Source organism: Chrysoperla carnea, chromosome 2 (assembly GCF_905475395.1).
Source record: "Chrysoperla carnea chromosome 2, inChrCarn1.1, whole genome shotgun sequence".
Taxonomy (NCBI): domain Eukaryota; kingdom Metazoa; phylum Arthropoda; class Insecta; order Neuroptera; family Chrysopidae; genus Chrysoperla; species Chrysoperla carnea.
Window position 1 is genome coordinate 30,719,433 of NC_058338.1, and position 24,700 is coordinate 30,744,132.

A 24,700-nucleotide genomic window follows, 5' to 3' on the forward strand; every position below is an offset into this window, starting at 1 on the left:
TAAGGTAAATTTTTTGTTTGGTTGCTATAGCAATTTCAAATCGACTCATATTAAATTCTGAGAATAAGAAAATATAAAATATTTAACTCCTATGTAGTTTAAGGATTCCAGAACTGCAAAGAAGCTTTCTTCGTAGAATTTCATTTTCTGTATCGCTCTGTTCTTCAAATATGATAATTTTGTGACACCTTCTATGATGGTTGCATTTCCTTTCGACATGTAGGGTATACAAAGGAACCAATGGATTTAGTTTAAGCAGGTATCACTGAAATACGTATCATTATAAATTTGTTAAATTTTACGATATAAAGTACGTACGTTTATCGCTACACATAGCTTGACCGAGGAACCGAATATCGAATTGAGACAGCGAGCCAGATTTATTTTAATAAATTAATATTAATCTTTTAGACCACCAAGAACACATATGAAAAAACCAAAATGCTTTATCCTCCCCCATATATAAAAATAACAATTTAATATACTTTCATTTAACTCTATACATAATGTGAACATAAAAATAAATTTATCATAAACAAATCCGGGTAAAATATTAAGTGTGCGTGTATTTACATATACACATACACAAACGTGTAAGCCCCTACCCCATGCACACAAATACATTCAAATGCATATAAACATAAAGCACGATCAGATAATATGATCCTTTTTTTTGTATTAATTCAGAGCTAAATTTTGTTAAGAATGTTTTCTGTTAGTAAAATAGCTTTTTATAATAGTAACTTATTGAGCACTTTTATACCTAGTGTGCTTTTATAACTAGTGCGCTTTTATAACTAAAGAGCTATGAAATGTAAAAGCTGGACAAAATTTAATGGTGTTTTGTATTCAAATATTTCAATAATATTGTAAACATGTTGAGTAAAATAAAAAATGCGAATTTTGTCATGAAAATGGACTTATGGGTATAAAACATATTCTAAGCAATTTTTTAAAATAGTAATTTCCGATATCTCTAGTCATCTCTGACGCTAAGCAAAATATTAAAAATCTATTTGCAAAATTTGTAGTAGGCTGAGTTAAAAGTTCAGGTTTTAGTTAAGTATCTTAAAAAATGTGATCCATCATCCTGTATGATTGTACAAGATTTCAAATCGATATTCCTATAAATAACAAAAATATGGGGGTGTTTTCATCTTAGTATAAACACAATAATGTAACTCGGCACAATAATATATAAAATTAACCTTTTTTAATCTCTCTGTAGATAAAATATATACGTAGATATATTATAAAATAATAAATATATTTTTTCACTTACCATGAACGTCGACCGTCAACCTTTTAACAATGGGTGAACTGAGAGCATCATTTTCCACTCGACATTCGTAATTAGTTAACAAATCTCCACGTTGTAATGTTGTGCGTAAAACACTACGCCCGTTACCAATCCCATGAGTAATGCCATCAGGGACTGTTGAATAATCACCTGAAACAATAATAATTGTATATGAAAATTAATGACCATGCAATATATATTTCAAAAAATATCAGTATGTATAGATTTTTTTTTTTTTTGAAAAATAGCTATCAACTTTTTGATAATAAGTTGATATATTCACCCTAAAAATCGAAATCAAAGATATTTAAATATCTGCAAATTTTTGTAAGTATTTTTAAAATGAAGGTGTGTTTGGTTGTTGTGTAGGCATAATTATAAAAATAATTTTACTTTGGAATGGGGAAGCCACAGTTAAAAAAATGCGCTTAAGACACTTCACTTCTTCAAAGGTGGCGTGCAACGTGTGCATATTATGATAATTACAACTCTTCTAAATTTTTGAATAGTTATACCTCAGAAACAGTGGCTCTTAGGAGAATATTGAGACATTTTTTATATTTAATTAGCTGATCTACAATTTTCGCCTGAACCATTTTGCTGAAAAACCCGTTTTTTGACCTTTGATCTCAAGTAAATTTAGAAAATATCAGATATCGGATCGGTGAGGACTTTGGAGATTTCATTTAAGATGGTGTTTTGAACAATCCTACCAACTTTGAGGTAGTTTCAAATTTTTGCACTTTCATTCCAATTTTTTGGTTTGATTTGATCGTATAATATACATTTTCGTATTCTACATTAGAGGCAAAGAAAAAATGTTCGTTGTGAAATTCTAGATTCCTCGTCGTTAAGCTCCTTTTATACAAAATTTCGAGCCGTTTTAATCTAAGTGCGTTGAAACTGAGAATGGACGTTCTTAAATAAGTGATTGTTTCTTATCATTTTTGGCAACACATGATCAAAATTTGCAATATTTAATTAGTTAATGTTAATTTTACATTTAGTCGGTTTTATTATCGAAAGCTTTGTTTTTGGGTACTGTTTTCGAATCTATTAAATCCAACAAAATTTCCTTGGTGCTTTTTTTGAAAGATGTACTTAGCTAATAAATATGTCTTAATAATAATTTTTAAATACCCAATGTATTGAAAATTTTCTATAATAGTGCTAAAAATCATTCGGCAATCACTACTTAGGTAGAGTTCCTTAGGTACTTTATAGTGTGAGTTCAAAAATGAATACTCACCACACAGTATTTCGTTTTTTTATTCTTTATCATATTATAAAATGTAAACAAAAACCAATTTTACAACAGTTTAACCTTTATATGTGTTCTATATTTCAAAAGAAATTAACTGTTTTGTAATTTCCTTAACAGAAAATTGGAAAATTTAAAGGTCATATTCACTATGGTTTGTTTTTATTGTTTTTTGAAAAATAGCCGTTTGTTTTGTTGTTATTTAATAATATTTTCGTTCTATTTTTTATTGAATATTTTTCAATGACATTCATTTAATATACATGAAATTGTTTTTTAATCAGCATATACTTTAATTAATGGCATGTAATTTATTAAACATTTTTCTGATATAAAAATATGTATATTATTAAAAGTATGCGTATATTGTATGAATTAAAAATAATTTTACAAAAAAAGTCTATATTGTAATTATTTATATATTTTAAAAATCAATCAAAACCAAATTCACTTAAAAATATTTTTATGTGTAATATAAATAATATTTATGTGTAATACCTTCAAAGGGAGAATAAACTCAATCAAAATTGTGATATTCAATTAAAAATATCGAGCGTATACAATAGTGAATATTCATGAAATTTAAATTTGGTTCAAATATTTTTTTTTCCGTAACTTTATTGGCTGGACATTTCAACCAAACCATTATTTTAGTAATGAATATCTTTTTAATTACTTAAAATTAATTAATAAAAGTGCAAACTCAGTGAGAGAAATTCAAAATTTCTAGAACGAAAATTCAAATTTTAAAACGGACATAACGTCATGGTATTGGCTTCTCAAATTCGTTGACATGCTGTATGATATTAATTACTTATATTTTGTATGGTATTACATTGAGTTATGTCTACGACTTTTTATTAGAAACTTTAATAATAACGAGTGTAAATTCTGTGTTGTAAATTCATTTTTCTAAAGTGTAAATTATGCATTGAATTGTCACCCATTGACAGATCACATATTAATACGTCATCAACAGAGAGCACCAAAAGGACTGCGTTTAAACATCTCAAAATTATTATGAATTTCAAATATTTTTTTTAACTTTTACGCATTTTTAGACAGTATTTATATTTAACAGTAATTTTCAGGATATTTTCTCATTTGCTACGTAGACCTTAAAATTTTAGCACTCTGTTAATTTGACTTTATTACACGTCAATTGGAATAATCCCTATAGTTTTGAAATGTGAATAGAAATGAAAAGAATAATTTGCAGGTGTTTTTAGCTTCAAAAGAGAATCTTAGTCCTGTCCGAAGATCTCATCTATCTCACTATCAAAATTTATCAAACTAAACATCAACAGACGGGCAGAGTAACTTTCGTGTTTCTAATATTAGTTAAGATTGTCCAATAAAGAATACTAACAAGCTATCCCTAGAATTCATACAAAACTTTTCCCATTTTTATATTCTCAATTATAATTTACATGTTATTTGTAATCTATTCTCTAAAGTTCACATTATAGAGTAGAGTAGAGTTTATTAGTATAATGTTAGAGATATATTATTTTGTGTATTTAAGCCAATAACAGTAACAGTAACACTAAAACTGAATTGTATATAATAATAGGTGAATTAAATTATAATTTACATTTTGTATACCTAATGCTTTAGGTAGTATTATTATTTACTCTCTAGTGATATCGATATATGTCTGTCTATAACATATAAAATAAAATATTACGACTTAATGATTGCTTTATTGAAATCTTTGGCAGTGATTTATATACGAATAAAAGAATGGCTGAATTGATATCTATTTTACATAAAACAATTAATCCTTCGTTTGCATTTAGAATCAAATTACTAAAAAATCTCATGAAAAACAATTGTTAAAAGTAGTTATATGTATAAGGATGAACGAACGTCAAAGAAATTTTGGATACAAGGATAAATATTATACCATGCATATATGTAATATGCAAGGTATTCTCTCATTCTTATAACGTCACTCACAAGTTAAAAAGGTGTAAGCCTTTCACCAAGCTGAGTGTTACACATGCTTTATACGCTTAGAATACCCTAACTACGAAAGTGATTATGTAAATTTTAGCTTTGTTAAAATATCGTAACTCGCCCTATTAGCTCAGTTGGTTAAACTTTACCAATTCCGTCCGCGGTATGCTTAGGGTAGCGGGTTCGATTCACGCCGTCGCAAAAAAAATAATTTAATTAATAGTTGTGATGGGCTGGTGTAGTGCATGATATATGCATGAAGGAGGTGCACTCTGAAATTGAGGAGCTGATAAATGAAATTATCAGCGGAAAGGTGGTAAAACACATACATATATGGTATCATAATTGGCTCTAGAGCCTAAGTGTGTCCTTCGTGGACAGCCAAATAACCTAACCTAACCTAACCTAAAATATCGTATATAATTTAATTTTTTTTTAATTTGTTAAGAAAACTTATATGACCTTGGAAATGTCTAAGACATCAAGAATTATTGTTTTTTCAATAATGGAGTATTTTTAAAAATCTAGGTGTAAACTTTTTTAACTTGGATGACAATAGTCCCCGATTTTAACTAATGATTTTAACCCCACCATGAAATTTTTCTAATCATTTATTAGAAAATAAATGACGAAGATATTGTATTTCTTAAAAGTCCGTAATCGGTCTAATACGATTGCTTTTGACGTTTAAGCAGTTTTTCGTAAAATGGTTGCTTAAATACAACCTCCCATTTATTAGTGACCCATTTCCTTAGGTTTACTGACTCATTTCATCATAAAACAAAACTACAATTAAAAGCCACAAATGTGTTAAATTTTGTAAATACAAATACAATTAGTAAATATTATTTTGTATTGATATATACCAATAAGAGAGAATTATAGGAAATTATTAAATTTCCTTGTTATAATAAATACATTTTCCTATCTCACAAAACAATCCGATAGGTATAGGTATATTATGTGATTGACAATAAATTAAAATTTAATCGTATGGATGGAACACTATTGGTAGGAGGTGATTGGTTTATATGTATCCATACACAGATACATATTGTTTGTTATACATGGAATCTTCCATACTAATAATACAAATAATATAAAATTATAGATGAAAGATTCTCGATTTGCAATGAACAACAATATCACTATTCCTATTTATTGTATCCGTAGTCGTGGTAGGGGCAATAAAATCGATGTCAGCGCTTCGAGTGAAAAATTTTAGCGATAAAGAAGGTGGTTATGACTAATTTGCAATTCTTTACTTGTTAATGTTATAGAAAATGTCAAATTTAAATTATTGAAAAACTATTTATTATTAATTAATTAAACTTAATGCATAAAAAATTGTGAAAATATGAAGTCAAATTGCACAAATATTATTTTTCAAATGTAAATTATCATAATTATTTATTAAAATTTGTGAGACAATAATATTAAATTTTCCATGTAAGTCATAAATGCAATCCATACATTTATATATGCATCCATACAATTCTATAATTAAAGTAGTGTGTATCGTTACCATGGAAACACATACAATAAAACTCATGCACGGTCCGAATTTATTATAAATGCGAAAGCGAGATCCTTCGTTACTTTTCCACAAAAAAATACCAAATTGATTTGAATTAAACTCAACAATAATATATCTCATACATAGGTATAACACATAGCCTACAATTTATAAAAATTTCAGTTATACAACCGGTTTGCTGGTTGATTTCGAAAACAACTAAATGCATTTTAAAGAAACTTTACAATAATATAGCCCATATATCAGAATAAAACATAAACTTTAATTTATCAAACTTGCCTACTTGGCAAGAAAATTTCTATTTTAAAAGCAAAAACTCTTCTGTGGGACCCAGTTCTTAACAGGGGTCCCACAACCAGTTGGTTTATTTGATTACTTGTTCTATACTCTTGCTAAAATAGAACTTCCGACTGACATGAGTTTTTGACACAATAATAGCTGTCGGGCCGATATCATTTCTTTGGGATAGTGGGTATAGTGATTTTATTTTGAAAATGAAAATAATTATTCATGAAGAACAAATCACCAAATCGTTTTAAATTGGTAAATGTATGATTTACTCATTTGGAAATAGTTCCTTAAGTTCTCTCTGTAACTCAACTTCGACCTTTATGAATCTTCTAAGTGTCAGTTTGTTTATTTGCTTATTTTTTCCTTTTTCTCACCAAAGCTGAACTTCCCGTCAATTTGATTTTTGTACAAAGTCCGGAGAGTAATAGGTACTATTACTTTCCTCTAATTTCAAAATTATAAATATTGAGGAATTAATCTTTCCAAATTGAAATGTGCAATCAATGTTCGATGACCACGATTCACTCTGAATTGGAAATAATTTGTTTATTTCCCGCTATACTCAACCCATGTAATGAAAGTTGTGGTTAAACGTTAGTATTTCAATGAAAGCATATTTTCTTGGTTCTATTAAACAATAATTTTTTTCTAGCAATTCAATACATAATTCAAACAGATAACAGATATTGTGAAATGAATAAATAACTACTACATATTACTTTACAATTTTATAACATAATATGCATGTTGTTAGTACTGCTTGTATTTGTATCTAGCGAACATGTTACATACCCAATACCAACATGTTATTTTAATGATTTGTGGAACAAAGAATACTTGAAAGTTGGTTTTGGTTTTGTGGTTTGTTGTTGTACGTACGAACTATATTTACTCATTCTGCTTATAATATCATCATCATATATGCCGACAGCATTGTGGTTTACTTACAACTGAGAAATAAATATACATGCTTTATTCGAAACATAAGGTAAGGATTTTCTTACGTTTCAATAGAAATAGATATATTTTTATCTATAGAATTTAAGTATGGAGAAACTTAAGGTAAAATACATACTTAAATTTATTTCCAAAATAAAATTTCATCGTTGCATGTGGATCGCATCAAATATTACCATTTATTTTAAAAAGCATGGATTCATAAAATATGTTTAATGATTTAAAATAGGACAGGCGCGGTAAATATATCTAAATGATAATCTTAATTGAATTACTTACTTGGTAAATTATAGTACCGAAAACTATAAACTACAAATTTTGGTCAATATATATTTTAACTAGACGTTACTCAATCCAGTCAATTATGTCACTTCTCTTGACAAAACTGGATCCCTTTTTGACTCTCCTGATTTTATTTTACCATTTCAGGTCCACACAGAGGTCTTCGATCTGGCTTCTAAATTTTTAGATTTTAAAATTATACCAAAGAACTATGAACTATGTAAAAAGAAGTACTGTTTTGTGGTAAAAACAGTGCGCAAGTTTTGAGAAAAACCGTTACGGCCTATAACCTTGTAACCGTGCACTTCAAGCCGAAAAAGGAAATAATCTATTTGTAGATAAATAAATTTCCTATCTTTTTAGTCCATTTTTTTTTTAATCTTGAAAAAAATTTCAAGGGGTGAGCGCTGCTTTACCAGATAAGAAGGCAAATTATTTATTGCTACTTCTGTCACCAACATTAACATTTTTGATATATTTATTGAATTTTTATCATTACACTATATTCTTTTTTATTAATCTTGCACCCGGTGGTTGCACGATTAAACGCGTTAAAGCGACATAAATATTAATTTTAGAAAAAAATGTATACAGCAAAAATTTTAGAAAATTTTGTAGATTTGAAAGTTATTATCATTTTCTTGTTTAAATATTAGAAGAGATATCGGTCAAATACTCAATAAGTAAATCGTCATAGTCGTTTAAGTCATAAACGGTTAGTAATACAAAAAAAATTGTTTCATAAAAAAGATAGGTAATTTAATTATATACAATAAAAGTATTTATCATTTTTAGTCTACAGTTCACGGTTATGGAGATATAGCCTAAAACAGTTTTCCTTAAAATGGAGGCACTTTCCCCGTCTATTTTTGTAAGGATTTTGTGCATTTCCATTCAGAACGTCATACTGAACGTGTTTAAATAAAAAAATAATTCCTGTAATTTAGTGCATTATGGACAAGAGCTTCTATGTAATCTGTATTAGTTTCTAATTTATAAAATAACCCATATAAAGTACAAAATATACATCCTACCTGAAACATTCGATATTTTGTTTACACAGTGTTATTATAATATTATTGCTATTGTACATTCGTATAATAAATAATATTTTCCCTCTAACAAATTCAACATTCTGTTTCTTTTCTCTTGAAGCGATGCACATAATTTGAATCAGAGTAACGATAGTATCTACTTGCAGATGTATACCTTATATTATTATTATGTTATGTGTACATTTAGAAATTTAGTTATTGCATTCTATACAGGTTGTTATAAATAGATACAGACACAATAAAATAATGATTTTCCAATGAATGAGCTTAACCATAAACTATTTTAGGGATTTTCTGGAATTTGTAAGAATAAATTGCTGACATACAACACGCCCCAGGCATAAACGATTAATGAAAGTATAAGTTTACACGAGTTTCTTAAACTAACTTTAAATGTACCTTTTTGTTCTTTATAAAATCATGTTAAAAAATTAAGTAAAAAGAATTTTTTGTATCCTTTGAATGCCAATAATAATACTTAAAAAAAACTTTTAACAAAAAGAAAACCGACTTCAAAAGAGTAACTTTTCCAAAACAAATTAATATGCAATAAAAAGTAAAAAAATTACGATAATATAATGTAGTTAAAATTATTGTTATTTTTGGAGTCGGTGTCAGTATTATTAATTGAAATTTGAAATGTCTTCTTTGAAATTAAAACGAAGGCAACTATGACTTGGGGATATGGTAATAATTTTCTGACTTGCAAAATAACTGATTACGTACATACGTGTTTTTGGTAAATCCCATTCAGAGGTTTTTGGTAAATCCTAATATGTTTTTCGTAAATCCCATTCAGATTATAGTATAAAAATATAATAATAATTTAATATATCTAGAGTATTTTATTAGCGTTATAAAGTCAATCCTCTACTAAAAAATTTATTTCTGAGAATTGTTATCAACAATAATTTTGGAATAACTCATTCAAATGATATTAGTTGGATACTTGGTAATTGTAAATATAAATAAACTTTCATTAATTTAATATCAGAAACAAAATTTTCCGAGAAATATTTGATGCTGGTAATATAGAAGCTCGTCCCTCCTGCCCTTAATGCAATAAATTACAGGGGTTGTGCTTTTATTTAAATAGGTTCAGTATGATGTACTGAATGTTAATACACAAAACCCTTGCAAAAAAAGAGAGGGGTAGTGCCTCCATTGAAAAGATAACCGATTTGGTCTCTATCTCCGTAACCGTGCACTTTAGATTAAAAATGGTAATAACCTTTGTTTTAGATAATCACATTTCTTATTTTATAAAAAAATTTTTTGTATCATTAACCGTTTAGGACTTACACAACTATGATGATTTATTTATTGACCATTTGACTGATATCTCTCCCAATATTTGTTTAAACAATTAATGTTAATAACTTAACTTTTTAATCTACAAATTTTCTAAAACTTTTAGGAAAGGCAAAAAAAAGGTAAACATAGTGTTGTGATGAAAATTAAATAAATATATTAAAAAATATTAATGATGGTGACATAATTAGCAATAAAAAATCTGCCTTCATGCCTGCAAAGAAGCGACTATCTTTTGAAATTAAAAATAAAATTGACAAAAAAGATAGGAAATTTAATTACGTACAGTAACGGTTATTATTAATATTTACCCGATGTTCGTTTATGCTTTTGTGTTTTCGGCATAGATTTAGTAGGAACTTCAAATCGCATGATCAAAGCGGCTAAATAATAGGTCTACTGTATCTGTAGACATCAAATTTCATATTCTAGCGTGTAACGAAACACCTGTAAGCTTGTATCCATCCAATTGGCCAGGTGTATCGAATTATCCTAATTGAATATGAATTTTAAGACAGTTTCGTATCTTTAACCTTTTAATTTATCGTAGATTTTAATGATTTGTAAACATTATCAATCAATTGTAGCTATTGATTAACTATTGATTAAAACATTAATCCTTTATCGCTTGTAACTATTGATAAAAAAAATTAATCCTTTATCGTGTGCTGCACTATAGACTAATTTAAATATGTAAAACAGATTTTGTAGTATAAGACCGTTCATATAAAAGTTCAAGGGCTATGAATTTCAAACAAAGTAATCTTGATTTCTCCGATTTACAGCATATACCTTCTGATTCTTACAGATTGTATATCATATACACCTTCTGCTGATTTTAAGATTACAGTACTGCGTGGCATCATATAAAGCATTTATATTCTAATAAAAAAGAAGTGATTTCTTATAATCTATCTGTTTTTCATCAGAAAGAGTTGCATATTCTTCAGTACACAAACATAATCTATCTGTTTTTCATCAGAAAGAGTTGCATATTCTTCAGTACACAAACGATATGTTAACAAGCGCCCTCTGCATATCACATTTTTCAACCCAATATGTACTATACTTTTGTCTAAAAGTAGATTATACACTGCATTATTATGTCAGCACTACTGCTTCTGTGAATAGATGATATTTTGTAAACCATACACCGTACGTATAATCCAGGCGCTAATGGCTTCTATATTGTCAATTGTGATGAAACTAAACCACCTGCTTTGCCGATTATGAACTGTGCAATTGACTTCATTATAAATAATGTGGTATAATAACGCGCTAATAATTTAATAAATAAATTAATTTCCTGCTCGAATTTTCTTAAAATTTATTTGGGTCTGACCAAGCAACAAATTTTAATTCGCGAAAAAGAACATATAAGTGATGTCAAAAATCATCGAATCGAAAAATCTTGCATTGCGGGCCATGTTCTAAATACAGAACAAAAAATTTTACCTGTCAAGCTAATTAAATTTTTAGACATCACAATAGTTTAGATGCTTACGAAAGCATTTTAATCCACAAGGCAGGCAATAACACTCTGACCTATACCTTACTATAAGGTCCTATACCTGACTCTCAATTGATCAAATGGACAACTGTTAAAGGTCAACCCATAAAACAATTCTCGTCAGTCAAAGCGAACTTAGACACACCCATTTCCCCCACTAAATAATTTGTTGAGAAATGTTTACAAAAAGTTTAGTGGTCTTGAATGTTTTCCATATTTATTTTTAATTTTGTGTAAAATGTTTGTAATGTGTAATATGAATAAATTTAGCTACTGACGATGATTGCGTTGCAATCGAAAAATTGATATTCAGCGACATGTAAGTCTGTTGTTTGTTTTTTAATTGTAATTTTTAAAAAGAATTTCTTAATATACAGTTTTATTTCGAGTATCGTGGTATTTATTTCAATAACGTTGACTCAACTCGAAGTCAACAAAAAATATCCAGTCACCTGACTAATAGTAGCAAAAATAGTACAGAAGTTGCAACAAAATTTTATGGAATATTTATTATTTATATGTTTTTTATTAACATTTTTTATTTATTTTATTTTTCTCCACTTAAGTACAATCTTTTCATTTGCCACGGTAATTTGTTGTTGATAAAAGGATTCTTGAAATGTTATTTGGTTTTATTTTAACAAAGATATAGAAGAACTATACCTATACGTATAACATGTACACTGTATATATTTGTACTATACTACATAATATTTCAAAGTGCATTTTCATTCCATTTGTATTCAGTATTGGATGATTGGAATAATGTGGCTATAGTCAAAAAACGTAAATATAAAATAAACCACACGAATTTAAAAAAAAAAAAACTATAGTAACATGACAAACATGCAAACGTTGATCAATATTTGTCTATAAAATTATTAACATGAGTTTTCCAAATTCACCCTTTTAGGGGTCAAATTTTGGAAAATCCTTTCTTATCAGATGCCTACGCCATACAAAGAAAACACACTCTCCAAGTTTCAGGCCTCTAAGATCAGCGGTTTAGGCTGTACAATGATCCGCCAGTCATTCAGGACAAATTATTTTATATCTATAGATTGAATGCACATGTTTATTATTATTATTTTTCATACAGAATACAAAGAGTACCATATTTGAATATGTATGAGTTCTAAAGATGTATATTCATATACAGAATGTTTGATTTACATCTAGGCATATAAATATTACGAGTATGCCAGAATACATGGGTTAAGCAATGCAATTAAGTGGGAGGTATTATATGTATACATGTGTTGAAGCTTCGATATGCGTTGAGATAGTTGTAAGACATTTAGAGAGTGGGAGTTTCTTAGTTGAATAGATGAAATAGAACAGAGGGCCACAATAAAAGTCATTTTTGCAATTACATATAACACCTACTCTGTCATACTCGTGATATTTATATGCCTAGATGTAAATCGAACATTTTGTATATTATTGCTTTTGAAGAAGTATACAACATTTTTACAATATTGTACGGAGACAACAGCTTTAAATCGGTTTATTCATTTGGGAACTACAGTGTCACAGATAGGCACACAAATACACATGTTAAACATAAAGGAGGCTAAATATAGTTCCGATGAAATCACCCTATCTCATGTAAATAGTACAAATCAGCTTTAGATACTGTATACATTCATTCATACATACATACACGTACAAAAAGTATGCTGCTACGCTTCACGAAGATGTTTTTCACTTTTTTTAAAATAATATATTACATTCATTTATTGCAATGAATTCATTCACATTTAGAGAATTTGCAGAAGTAACCAAGTAGATAGTAGTAGTATTATGCTATAGTTGTAACAAACAAGCATAGATAGCAAGAACGCCTTCCATAGCGTTACTGCTACTATCTTTCTTATCTACCTTCATTGAATGAATCAAAAACTTTTTCTGGCATCAGATGAATTCATGTGATGAAATTTTTAAACTCTTTGTTGTCATCAACATAATAAAGATATTACTGATTTTTTGTGATGTGCAAACTTGACAAAGGTAATAATATTACTTAGTTTGAAGTCAGTTTTAAGTCTTAATGAACAAAAAACCTATTGATTTCTACTTAGTCAAATATTATCTTAAATTCTTTTTCATTTAAAATTAATAAAAAGGCAAGTGAAAACAAACAACAACTGAGTTAATTGTTGAAATACCATAGTTTCAACTTGATATATGTTTTCGTTTTCAAGATATCGTGATAACACACAGACATAAAGACGCCATACAGCCAGACAACGGTAAATGGACTAATTAGGTGATTTTATGAATGACCTATACCAAAATTTTGTTTGTAGAATCAATATTTAAGCGTTACAAACTTGGGACTAAACTTAGTATACCTTGATATATATTACATATTTACATGGTATAATAAATAAATAGATAAATATTTGAGACGAATTGCTTTTTATAGGGGTGGGTACATTATGGTTTACAGATTTACATTTCAAGTTATTGATAACATTTTACAATTACAAATTACTCTTTAGAATGAAACTGTGGATTTTTGTCCTGACAACTGGGTATAAGTGGACCCACTATCTTTTTGTAAAACGTTGTTTCCACTTGATAAAACTTAACTAGTTGAAAAAAAAAAAAATGTTCCAAAATAGCGGTGTTTCTTTTGATTAAAACTAAAAAAAGAAAACTTCATAAGAAGAGAAATACTTTTTCATTAAAATTTTGTAGGTATTATGTAAAATTTTAAGTGAATATCTAGATCTAAACGGGAAGGGAAGGTTCTTAATTTACTATAAAATTGATCAAATATTATTATTTGAAATAAAATTATGTTAAGATATTTATTTATTTGAAAAGTATATAGAAGAACAGAGGCAACCTTCAGTACCAGAGAAAAGTGGAATTTGACTTTGCTGAATAATACATCATCATCAAATACGTTAAATATTATATCCTATTCATAGACAAACCGTAGTGGATATGAACGTAAGGAGGTCAGATCAATTATTGATAAATAAAATTAAATATTGTATTCATTTCAAAAATGTAACACCAATGAAATTGCTATTGCTACCTTATACTTATTATGCTAATGAATAAGTAGCTGATAATCACAATAAATGAAGATGGAGCGTTTGAAGTAAGGGATGTAATTTCCAATATGGATAGTACCAATAGGCTTGGAGACAATCTTTGGCCGCAACGATGTACAACTTGAAAACAGTATGTTAATGCCGAAATAGGATACAATGGTAACTATGGTAAGTTGGTGGAACTATTGGTATATAATTAGTTAATTGAAGAGGAATTAATTCATTTCATATAGAACAAATTAAAACTATTACAGCTTACTATGGTTACTTTAAAAAATTCTGATTCAATCGCAAGGAACACTCAATTCATTGTAATTAATATAAAGCCTATTATGTAGAAATTTTTATTTAACTTGCTACGGCTTCGGTTTTTCTACAAATCATAATGGCAATACAATTTCCTGACAAAAAACATTCCGGTAATAGAAGCGTTGTTAAATTAAATTGAATATCCGATACACGTGTATAATAGAAATAAATATAAAACAAGTGACTGAGTCAATTGTTGAAATACCATGTATTGACAGTGTTGATTACTTTATCACATTACACATATACCTATACATGTCACACATTCATAAATGATAATCCCATATTAATACATACTATAAAATTTGCATCTAATGTGTGTCCTCGTAAATAAACAGTGATGTTTACAAAAAAATGCTTTAAACAAAAGTTGTTTATTTTTTAATAAGGAACATTTTTTACATTTAAACTTTTGTTCTACCAACAGTTTACAAGATCCAATTGACCTATGTTGCTCATTTACGAACTCGACCTCACTTTTTACGTCTTGAGTGCGCTGTATAAATTTCAGCTTGATATCTTTTTTCGTTTTTGAGTTATCGTGTCGGCCGGTCCGTCCGACCATTCGTCTGGGAAGTCTGGTCTGGTTGGGAACGACGGACAACCAAAAATGTAATAATTAGATGATTCTATGAACACCTATACCAAATTTCTTTTCGTAGCATCAATAAATTTTGTGTGTTCCATGAATTATTTTATCTGAACTCTTTATTTATTTTCGTCAAGTGGCCGTATTTTGGAAAATTTTTGATTTCGAAGTGATTACAATAATTCTTTTATCAGAAAGTAAATATTGTTTATTCATTCGTTCAACTTCTGTAAGAGAGAAGAAATGTTGCAAAAATAATAATAAAAAGTATGTATGAATGTATGTATAAACGAAAATATGAAATATCTGACAGAAGATCAATTTTTACATATGATTGGTTACGTCTTAAACAAGAAGGCACTCTTAGTAATTGGTATTTTATATGCTTTGAAAATGTAATCTATTTTATTGTACCTCTGTACATTACTTATACAAATAAAATCATGAACAAAGGTAACCGGGTCACTAGCTATATTCAATTGGATTCAATACTGATGTATATTTCATATGGTATAATGAAAATGTTTATAATAATGTACAATAATAAAGATAGTTCGGTTATTAACCTTCTCAACCTGGCAAATAGTTATTAAGAAACAACTTGGTAGGCTAAGATCTCTGTAGAAAGTTTGGTTCAGGTGCCACTGTCTGCCTCAGAAAAACTTGGATAGGAAATATTTCAAAATTTTTGTGCAAAACAGAAAAATTATTGTAGTTCACAAATTTAAAAACCGTAAAAGTCTTCACATAAGCGCTTCTTATCAAAAGCGCTTCTTTATTGCACGATATTTGTTAGCTGGTTGGGAGTGAAAACTTAAAAAACTGCAGTAACCAAAAAACGACATCTGGGTCACCTAGGAAACTTAACCTTTTCAATCGATTCAAGTTGCCATGAATTTCAAGAAAATGCAATAAGCTTTTTATAACTGTCAATTTGAATTTTTTGTCAAAATTTTATGTTTTATGATTTAACTTAACTTTCAGAAATATATCCTGTGAATAAAAAAGTAAGAGCTACATTTATAATGTACCAAAGTACGAAAGGAATATAGCTCCTACTGGGTCTCCCACGACACCCCTCGTTTATTTTTATTAAATAAAGGCATAGACATTGAAATAGTACGATCATCGTGTTCAAAAACACTTACATCAAGTCCCCTCGTTTGCACTGGCTCCTTAACCAAAAACGATTTGTATAAAGTCGTTATAGATTAGTTCCTTTGAGTCCAAAAATTTTTTAGTGTGGCAATACGTTTTGCCACACTTTCTTGACATTTACTGATATTGCCAATTACTTATTACTTTGGTAGCCCTATGCAGTAAAATGGACAAAGCAGAACAAACACGTAGGATTTGAGTAAATAACTGAATGCAGTCTAGAGTGACGATGTTACATGCAGAAGAAGGCTAAACTGTCTTAGTGTCTTAGTTCACAAACCAAAGCCAAGAGCCAAAACTAAAACGCCCATCTTAGTTTGAATCAACTGTTCTAATATTATCTTATATGGGTATGCAATAAAATCAATGGAAAAACAAATTCCGTGTGCGTAAAGAATTAATTTATTTGAATAATCTTCGAATCATTACTTTTTACCGCATTTCCTTACGGAAATCCATCAAAATAAAAAATATATAAAAAGGAAAATACTAAAAAGTTAAAAAATATCATTAAATACGAAATGGCATTAACAAACAATATTTGCACCATTCAATACTGTAAAAATGTAAGATATTTTGTTTTTAAAATAAATTAACTGCGAACATAAAATGTTCTTTTTACGTTTAGAGAATTAAAATGAGTCCCTTCGAGAATCTTATTTATCTTTTTTCTCTGTAAGTAAGGTATAATAGTACACTGCACTGACTGTCTATCCTCTCTCTTCAACATAAATGTATATGAAATGAACAAAGTTTTAAAATATATTGTAGATTATTGGTGAGAAAAAGAACAACGAAAAATAAAATCACTAAAGATTTTGAATGCTGAAAAGGAGAATGGTAGAAATTTTGTGAAATTTATGATTATTGGATTTTTTTCCATTCTTTTGTTATTTTGACTACTTTTGTTATTTATAAGCAAATATAATATCCCTTTTATGATAATACGTGCGAATATGATTTTATGACCAAATCTTAGATTAGGTACTTGAGCAAAATATTCACTATAAATTTTTTCGCGCTTAAATCAGAATGAATTTAGTTTGATAATTATTATCTCTATATATTATAAATGCGAAAGTAAACATGTTTGTTTGTTTGTTTGTCACGCTTTCACGCTAAAACTAGCGAATGGTTTTTAATGAAACTATACAGCAATATAGCTTATACTTCAGAATAACACATGAGATATAATTTATAAAGGTATATTAATAAAAAAAAAAAAAAAAAAATTAAAAATTAATTTAATTTCACATTACCATAAATTACAGATTTCTGTAAAAATAGTCATTTGACATTACCATAAGTTACAGATTTCTGTAAAAATAGTCAACATAAAATATTTCACGGCCATCATTTCTGATATACTCAATGAATAATTACGACTATTATACATTTAAAAAAATAGAAAACCATACATAAATTTTACCTGCGTAAAACATTCCTTACCATTATTTCTAGTGTTATAAAAAGGGGATAAGCGAGAACAATCTTTATCTCTCTTTACTTTTAAACCCAGCGAAGCGGGTGGGTATCACTTTAGTTCTAAAGAAATTTTCAAAAACCTGTTATTGTAAATGAAATTTGAGTTATTAAAAACTGGAACCAAGTAATTATTTGACAGAAGTGAATATTTATTTTGTAATCAAATTAAAATGGTAGTATGGAATCAAGAGTACATTGAAAAAACTAATTCACAAATATGTAAAATTTTTAGTAATTTAGTTTTGTAGAGGTAAAAACAAATCGAATTTGGAATGTTGAAACTAATTATAAATAAATATATATCTACATATATATTTAATTAAAATATAAATTAAAATAACGTTTGTTTAAAAACTTAAAATAGAGAAAACAAACACAGACAAGACAGCTTTGTAGTCATATAATTGGACAGACAGTTTATTTTCATAGAGTCGTGCCTGTACCAACTACAAAAAAATTAATACATTAAATATTAACTTTTGTTGTGAATATTACGTTATAAAGGTAAGTTACCTTAGGGAAATTGGTAGATAAAATTTAAATCATGTTTATATTTAAATTACGAAATAAAAATCACGACAGCTTAGTAATTTTTGGTATGGAAAACGATTTAATTCAACACACAGTATAGTTTCCTACGTTAGAGCTATTTTTATATTATTACATTTGATACACTTTGCATTTTAAATCTGCACTAAAAAGTTCCAGATTCTGAAGTTTTGCTAATTATAACGTAATTTCGTGGAAAATCGGCATAAGGTCGGGACACACAACCAGCGCAAAATCATCGGAAAAAAGTGCTGTTACAAAAATAGGTACCATCAGCAATACAAACATTAGAGGGGTGATTTTTGTTGATTAAAGTTGTGCAATCTCCCACTTTGGCAGAGTTATTTTAAATGGGCTAAGCAGACTGGTATCAAAATTTTCTTATATGTAACAACTACAGAAAATTGTTGTTAATCTTTTAGCCCCTTGAACTTTATTTCATGGGTGCTACTGGTTTCATGACTTGTTCTGTTGAATGATATTTAATAGGGGAGTGGAATTGAAGTATGCTGATTTTAATAAAATAAACAACGAAAAAGAATCTTCGTCTTGTTCACTGATTTTCAAAATCCTTGAATAATGATTGAAAGCCAAGAGCTTTGTGTTAATACAATGTATATGCTGTACAAGTTTTTCTGAATGAAAGCAAATAATTAGAACTAGTAAGGCAAATCCAAATATAGCATGAACAAAATAATAAATTTTATACAAACCTGATGCAACAAAAAAGAAGACACACAAAATACAAGATGCGTAAAAATGATTACCGTATTTTTAAAGTATGCTATATCAATAACAAATATAATGACGTAAAAATAAATGGGTTCACGAATTCGCTAGTTGTTGATTTCTTGAACGTAATAATTGCGTAGTTATACTATTGAAATGACAAATGTAGATAAAATAAGACAATGCTTTTAAAGCTGAGGTTCAATGATGTGAAAGCTACAATTTGACAACCGAAATATGGAAAATGCGTTCCATTTTTACTTCAGACTCATACTTCAAAGACCCCTTTAAACGTATTAATAAATTCACTTGTTTGATAATTGATTTATACATTCATAATTTAAATTTATTTCTTCTTGAAATTTTTGTTGTCTATAATCGGTGATCCCAAATCGGTGATAAACAAATTTATCCCTCATCCGCGTTACTTGTTTTGCCACCAGGTGGCCTGTGCCCATTTGACGGATCTATAATAAAAATAGTATATTGTCAACTGGTAACAAAATTGATTTCAATTGAAATAAACTTGCCACATCTTGTATTTATATAAATTACTTGTAATATCACCTTTTTCTATAACAATAGATTACAATCAAGTCAACTGTTGTTTACTTTCATTCAAGACTATCTTTTTAACTTACTACATCTTAATGTCTTCATCGTTTTAACTATATCTGTTTGGGTTCGTCTATTCACGTTCACTCCTAATGTGCTGTTCGTTCTTATTGTTAACGTTATAGTTCACCAAGCCGAAAAACTATATCTTTTAAAAACAATAGATTAAATCAATTACTGAAAGAAAAAAAATAACTTCGTTGCATCTGTTTTCGATCGTCATAAATACTGACACAAAATTCGGAGACTTTAAAGTGACACATTCATTTTTAATAACTTGGTAGTAGTATTCACAGCAGTAGCGTTAAATTTGTGCTTAGGCGGACGTACATCAATTCTTTCCCGAATTTAAAAAACCCTCGTCAAATTTTTCGGGTATGCAACCCTAAACTCGCACTTGAAACATAGCTAAGAACACTCTCTATGAAATTACCTATCAAACGAAAAAAAAAAAAAAAATGAAATTGGTATATCCGTTTAGGCGGTACAATACCGCAGACAGGGTGACAAACACAGTGGCAGACACACACACATAGCAGTCATACTTATAACACCTCTTTTTTAGTTCGAGGGATAAAACAGTTGTTCTGGAGACGATATTTATGGCGCCAAAATTTTAAATTGAAAAGTGTAATAGCAACAGTTTATCTACCTAAAATTGAAGTTGATATCTAGCTACAGCCCTCGTTGCTTTGACAACTTCAGCTATAATGTGCAGATACTTTCAAAATAATTAAAGTTGATCTAGTAAGACCTGTTAAGAGTATTCAATTTTAAGACGATTTACTGCTATTTATCACTGGAGAAAAGCTTTATTGGGTTATGGTTGATATATTGAAAAAAATTCACATAATCTAATCCAATATTCAAAATTATATGAAAAAAAAAACCTTTTATGAAAACCCTTAGAAACCAATATCCAATATAAAGTAATCAAATATTAGTTGAGAAATAACCATTTTATACATGCATACATCGTATGGGAAATGTGGTAAAAAAATTCATTAAAATTTTCATATCAATATAATAAACATATGGTGTCAAATTTTTAAAAACAAATTATATTTTTATGATTATTGATATAAAATATATTATTCCGTTATATAGAAGATATTTTATTAAAGTTAAGTAAAGAAGGTTCCTACATGGTTATATACTTGGTATATAAGGTGGTTTCAGAAATACTACTTAGACAGATCGGCCGAAACAGAAAATTACCATTTTCCACTACAAAATTTTAACCAGAATACTTTTCATAATGCCCTTATTAACAATGAATTCGTTCTCTGAGAAAAATGAAAGAAAATTTCATTACATGTGAACAACTTTGAAACACTCCGTACATTTATCATTACCGTATAATATAAGAATTATACAAAACTCAAGGATATTTGATATATTCATAGACTTCTAGACACTTTTTTTTTAAATCTCTATATTATATATTTACATATTGTATAGAGTAATTTTATTTTTCTCACTTGAATGGTTCGTTAATGTCATGTTCAAAAATGGATATCAGAGAAACTGTTATACATTCAATTCCTTTATTTATCCTATAAAAGAATCAGTTTATCCTATAAAAGAAACATTTACAGTAAGTATTTAGTAGCTTTTAATGAGTAGTTAGTACTAATGTATGTTAAATGAATGTTCTTATACTTGAAATATTTTCCTAAAAATACAGGCCAAAAGTGCAATTACCAGGTTTAATCGTGATTTACTTCTGATATATTTAAAGAACGAATATAAAGATCTGGCATTGTTTTCAATATACGCGAAATACAAAACGAATGCTGAAACATTTGATAATTTCTGTATAAAATGTTCTAGGCTCGAAGTTCCGGAGTCAAATTTACTACGTATAGGTTTTTGAAGTGAAAATTTCTTTAGGCACGTTGAAGTAAAATAACATTGAAAACACTGTGTGCTGTTGCTTTTTTTTAATTATAATAGTTTTTGATACACACATTAATGATTTAATGTGTGTATTTTAAGCTTCCACTTTCGTTCCCATGACTGACTATAATTTATTGTTTTCTAGCTACTGAAGCCTTACATAATTTAACCAAATTATAAAAATTCTTTCTTTGATCAATCTTTAAAATACAACCTGAAACATTTTTTTCCTTTCGCAAAACCAATTTTACATCATTTTTGTTTTACTTTTGTTTTACTTTGGTGAATTACAAAATTACTTTTTTATGAAGTATCTTTTTTTTGAAGTAAATGAAGAAAAATGAAATCATTATGAATTGATTAAATTTGAAGATTGTATTGAAATCTCATTAGAAGAAAAAATTTTATAAGATGGTGTGTGTTTCTCAAAAGAATGTTAAAAAGATATGTGATAAGAAGTGAAAAAATTTGTGCAAGGGGTGTAAGTTATTATAGATAAAAATATAAGGAATCATTCTGTGTATATACGTAGGTACATTTCTAATACTCACACATACGAATGAATACAAGGTATATGATTCTATACATATATTTATAGCGTTATATGGCGCTCTTCAATCTTTATACATAATTTAACTGAAGAAGAAAGAATAAATGAGGTCAGTATTTGCTGACGAAAGAATTTATTTGAATTCTTTTGTGGTCGTATTTATTACATTCTTGTCCAGTATAAAGATTAATAAGGATTGTGTACCAAATTATTCTAAACTGTCAATATAGCCTTTATTTACCATTATCTAATATATACTCGTCAATAAAAGTAGCTCAGTTTATTAAAACGTAAACAATTCCGTTCGCGGTATATCTAAAGTGGCGAGTTCGATTCTCACCGTCGTAACAAAAAATAATTTAATCAATAGTTTAATGGGTTGGTGTAGTGCATGGTATATGCATGAAGGAGATGCACTCAGCCTCTCAAAAACGGTAGTAAAACACATATATAGTATCACAATGCACTATAGCCTGAGTCTGTCAATCGGGGACAGCCAATATTACCTCACCTAACCTAACGCTCGTACCTCGTAGGGAGCTGAAAGTTATCTCAGCATTGAGTATCATGATGGGAAATTTGGATTTGTACTGCATGAATACGATATCGAAAAATACGTACTATCTCTCAAAGTTTTGTCATTATTGAAAAGGGAACCACAAAGCTACTCTGGCTGTGGACCTATTATATTTCTTTACTGATATTATATTGTTGAATAAATGCCATGCTTAGCAAGCATTTCTTTATCTTTTGCTAATAGTTTCTGCTAGATAGTAAAACTTTCAAAGGTTTTTGAATTGTAGAATACATAACAAATCTAGGGAAATTCTAAACATTGCTAAAATCGTTACCATATCACTACCATTTCCTATGCATTTTCCTTGTGTCCTCAAGGGTTTTATTTCTGAACGTAGGTTAGCAGAAAATGAAAAATGTGTTCGTGTCTTTGATGAAGTCTCTACTAATCATTAAACCATTCACTGACGCTTTTGTCAGCGTTACAAACCCTATTTAAAAGATATGTCTTTCAAAGCCATTCAGTGGTTCCAAGGTATCTGCCGTTATAGAAAAGATTTGTAAAATAAATTCAAGATAAAAAGGGCCAGATAATAATAGCTCCTATTCATTTGAACTCGGATCATATTGCAAAAAGATGTTACAGATACGTAGATTCAGAGATTTATTACAGAGGCGGTATCAAAACAGCACATCAACTAGTATCGTCTGGTGAAGACATCATATCAAATCATAATTCTTCCCACGTATTCAATCCTACTCAAGGTCGTCTACCATTTTTTTTTTTTTTTTTTTGCAAAAATTGATACCACTTGAATAATAATTATCAATTTGAAAATAGTTATTTGTAACACAACCTTTAAAAATTCACTTTCAAGTAATATGCCTACAAGCATACATTTATATATAACTTAAATGAAAGAAAAAGATAGAAGTATTCATGTGCTTTGTGAATACACATGAACACATTCGTATGGATTTTGTTATTGATTTCGTATACATATAATTTGAGGGTTTTCCATAAGTTTCAGTTTGACTGTATACAATGTGATTGATTTTTTTTTAAAACTCTTAAAGATATTGTGCTAAGTTAGTGGGAATTGCTTGACTACGACCTTAAGATATCAAGCAAAAGATAATCCAAGCATATTTTGAATATCGAAACAGTATTCAATAAGCTACATTTTAAGACTGAACATCATAAATGAGTCAACAATTTGACTTCGAGTGATTCAACTTGTTCCATCACACCTACCTTTTTTGCTTACTTTTTATTAGACCAATAAACTTATACCTCTCTATAAAACTGTCGGAAATTGTAGGCCCTATTTTTAGTCGTAGAATCTAGTGCTCTGAGTTCATTGTTAAAATACCATGTATATACAATTTTAAATCGTTAATTGCGTAATGTAAGCAAAGAAAGATAGTCACTCTTAGGTAGCCACAGTGATGTATATATATATAACACAAATGTGGTGTCACACACACATTACTGATTTTCTTATATATACATACTATTGATTGCTCTAACCTAATTTGCGCCCTAAACGGCACATTAAAAACATTTTTTTGTTTTAGGTATCTAGTTAATTGTAATTTTGAATCATCCTGTATTTCCAGGTATGTTTCCTAGTGCAATGTCTAAAAGTAAGTAGAAAATAGATTAAATTTTTACGAGTAAAAAAGGAAAGAAAAATAAATGAATGTATGAGAGCAGAAGTATAAAAACTATTATATTGGTAATTTTGAAGAAAATTAAAGGATTTTCAT

General features: G+C 28.5%; 1 protein-coding gene across 1 annotated transcript in view; it reads right to left on the reverse strand.

Moving 5' to 3' along the window:
• LOC123292624 (hemicentin-1) overlaps positions 1 to 24,700 on the reverse strand; it is a 963,326-nt gene that overhangs the window by 100,277 nt on the left and 838,349 nt on the right. Inside the window, exon 5 of the mRNA XM_044873338.1 lies at positions 1,283 to 1,450. Coding sequence (XP_044729273.1) covers positions 1,283 to 1,450 — 168 coding nt within the window. The remainder of the gene's footprint in view (positions 1 to 1,282; positions 1,451 to 24,700) is intronic.